The following is a 2,378-nucleotide window of genomic DNA, read 5'->3' as shown; positions in this document are numbered from 1 at the left end:
GTGGGGGCGGGATCAGTGGGGGGCGGAGCTAGAGTAAAAAATAAAAACCTTTCAAAACATTAGACAATGCTGTATTTCACAATCAGATGCAACTACAAAGAGCACATTTTGATAATACATTTTTATTTGAAGGCATTTAGTGAAAGTAGAACAGCAAGTACAAAGGCAAACATAATGGGGAAAAGTCTTTCCCAAGGCACAGAGTTTATCCACTAATTTTACATTTCATGTCCGCAATTAACTTCTTGTATTCTGGAACCTTTTCAGAGAGTGCAAGTCTCATGAGGTGATCCAGATGTGCATCAGTCAGTTTGTTTCTTAGTTTATTTTTTATAGCACCCATTGTAGAAAAGGAATACTCGCATACAAATGTGGAGCCAAACATGCAAAGTATTCTCTGTGCCAAGGTAAAAAGAAGAGGGAATTTTTCAGGTGGCACACTTTGCCAGAAATCTTCTGGTTCCATCCCCAAGAAAGAGGACTCGAGCACAGAGCTGAATTGCATGTCAATTAGTTCCATCTCAGCTTGTGCCCTTTTCAAACCAAGAAGTTCAACTGCTTCAAGATTCCTTGCACTAACCATCCATGGATTTTCTACAAGCCTGAAAAGTGGGGTGAGAACTGTGAACTGAGAAAATCGCCTCTTAATGTCCCCAGACACTTCCTCCAGATAAGTACACAGATTGAGACTGAACAACATTTCCTGAGCTTTTTCAACCATCTGTGTTAAAGCCTGCAACTTAGGAAAGTGTGTGAGATCACCATCGTTCATCTGCTCTCGGAACAGCTCGAGTTTACTTTCGAAGGAGTATATGGCACTCATCATTGAGGACACAAGTTTCTGTCTACCTTGAAGTGCCAGATTGAGTGTGTTGAAATGTGAGAAGATGTCACACAGAAAATGGAGCATGGTGAGCCATTGCAAGTCATATAATTCTGGGAAGGACTGCCCTCGGCTGATTACAAATTGTTCAATTTCTGGAAGCAAACTAATAAATCTTTATAGCACTCTACCTTTGCTCAACCACCTAACCTCAGTATGCAACAACAGATCTGCATATTCACTTTCCGCATCCCTCAGCAATAATTTAAAAAGTCTGTGGTTGAGTGCTTTTGCTCGAATATAATTATCAATTTTAACGACTTGCTTCATAACCTCATTTAGTTGCCCTTGTTTTATTTTGATGCATAATGCTTCCTGATGGATTATACAATGATAATCAATTAAAGTAGATGATTGAAGTTTTTTTCTTAACAGAGATACAAAGCCCTTCTCATGTCCAATCATGGAGGGTGCCCCATCTGTAGTGACACTTACAAGATTGTTCAATGGCAGGTGATGAGATTCAAAGAAACGACACATGCTGGCCAATACATCCTCTCCTCTTGTGTGACCATGCAATGGCAAAAGGCAGAGAAGCTCTTCCTTTGGAATGATTCCTTGTTCCAAATACCTCACCCAAATCATTAACTGTGCCACATCACCTACATCTGTTGACTCATCCACAGCAATGCTAAAGAAAGGGGACAGCTTGACTGCATTGATGACCTGCGCTAGAACATTGTCACCCATTGACTCGATTCGACGTGTGCATGTGGAATCTGACAGTTGCAATGCACTTATTTCCTTCATAATGTTTGATTTATTAGGATAGTTGGCAAATAAAATGTCTGCTGCCGAGAGAAAACACTTCTTAACCAGCTCTGCTTCTGTAAATGGCTTTTTATGTTTGGCAAGTAAGTAGCAAATTTGGAAGGATGCCTCGGTTACTGCCTCGGATTCTTTCATCTGGCACAGAAAGAGCTTTTGTTGGGATAGAAGGGCTTCCTTTAGTGATGCCACCTTCGCAAAACGCAGTTTGGAGTTCAGTGGAAAGTTTGCAGTGTATCCAGAGTGCCGCGTTTTGTAGTGCCGTTCCAGATTATACCTCTTAAGCACATTTACTTTCTCTTTGCAAAGCAAACAAGTGGCTTCTTCTTTTGGCCATTCCACAAACAAGTACTCTTCTTCCCATGCTTCCTGGAAGGTCCTGTGTTCACTCTGGATCGATCTGGGTCGTTTGCAAGGCTTGGAAACTGGACTGTAGGCCATTGCGGAGCTCTCAAGCTACTTTGTTACTACACAATAAGTAACAAGGACCAGGATTCGGATTTTGCGCCCGACAGCACCCTACGACTGGTAAACCGACACACCCCACGACCGATACTGCGTCATGACCGATGGACCAACACCACTTCGCGCAACAGATCTGTGAGCAACATCAAAGTAATGTTTTATTTAAACATACAACATAATGGGTAAACCTGCACATGTCACTCAATAGGGATTTGAAATAAATGGCATGCACACACACGTATTTAAAAGCACACGTTCACGC

General features: G+C 41.8%; 1 protein-coding gene across 1 annotated transcript; it reads right to left on the bottom strand.

The window, feature by feature from the left end:
- Positions 1–1,000: 1,000 nt before the first annotated feature.
- Positions 1,001–2,092, bottom strand: LOC146789778 (protein FAM200C-like). Its single transcript, XM_085631200.1, has one exon. It carries the CDS (start codon positions 2,090–2,092, stop codon positions 1,001–1,003), a length of 1,092 nt encoding a protein of 363 aa, XP_085487326.1.
- Positions 2,093–2,378: the final 286 nt, after the last annotated feature.

Source organism: Triturus cristatus, chromosome 10 (assembly GCF_964204655.1).
Source record: "Triturus cristatus chromosome 10, aTriCri1.1, whole genome shotgun sequence".
Lineage (NCBI taxonomy): Eukaryota > Metazoa > Chordata > Amphibia > Caudata > Salamandridae > Triturus > Triturus cristatus.
Note: the sequence above shows the minus strand (reverse complement) of the source record. Positions and strands in the feature narration are given on the sequence as shown.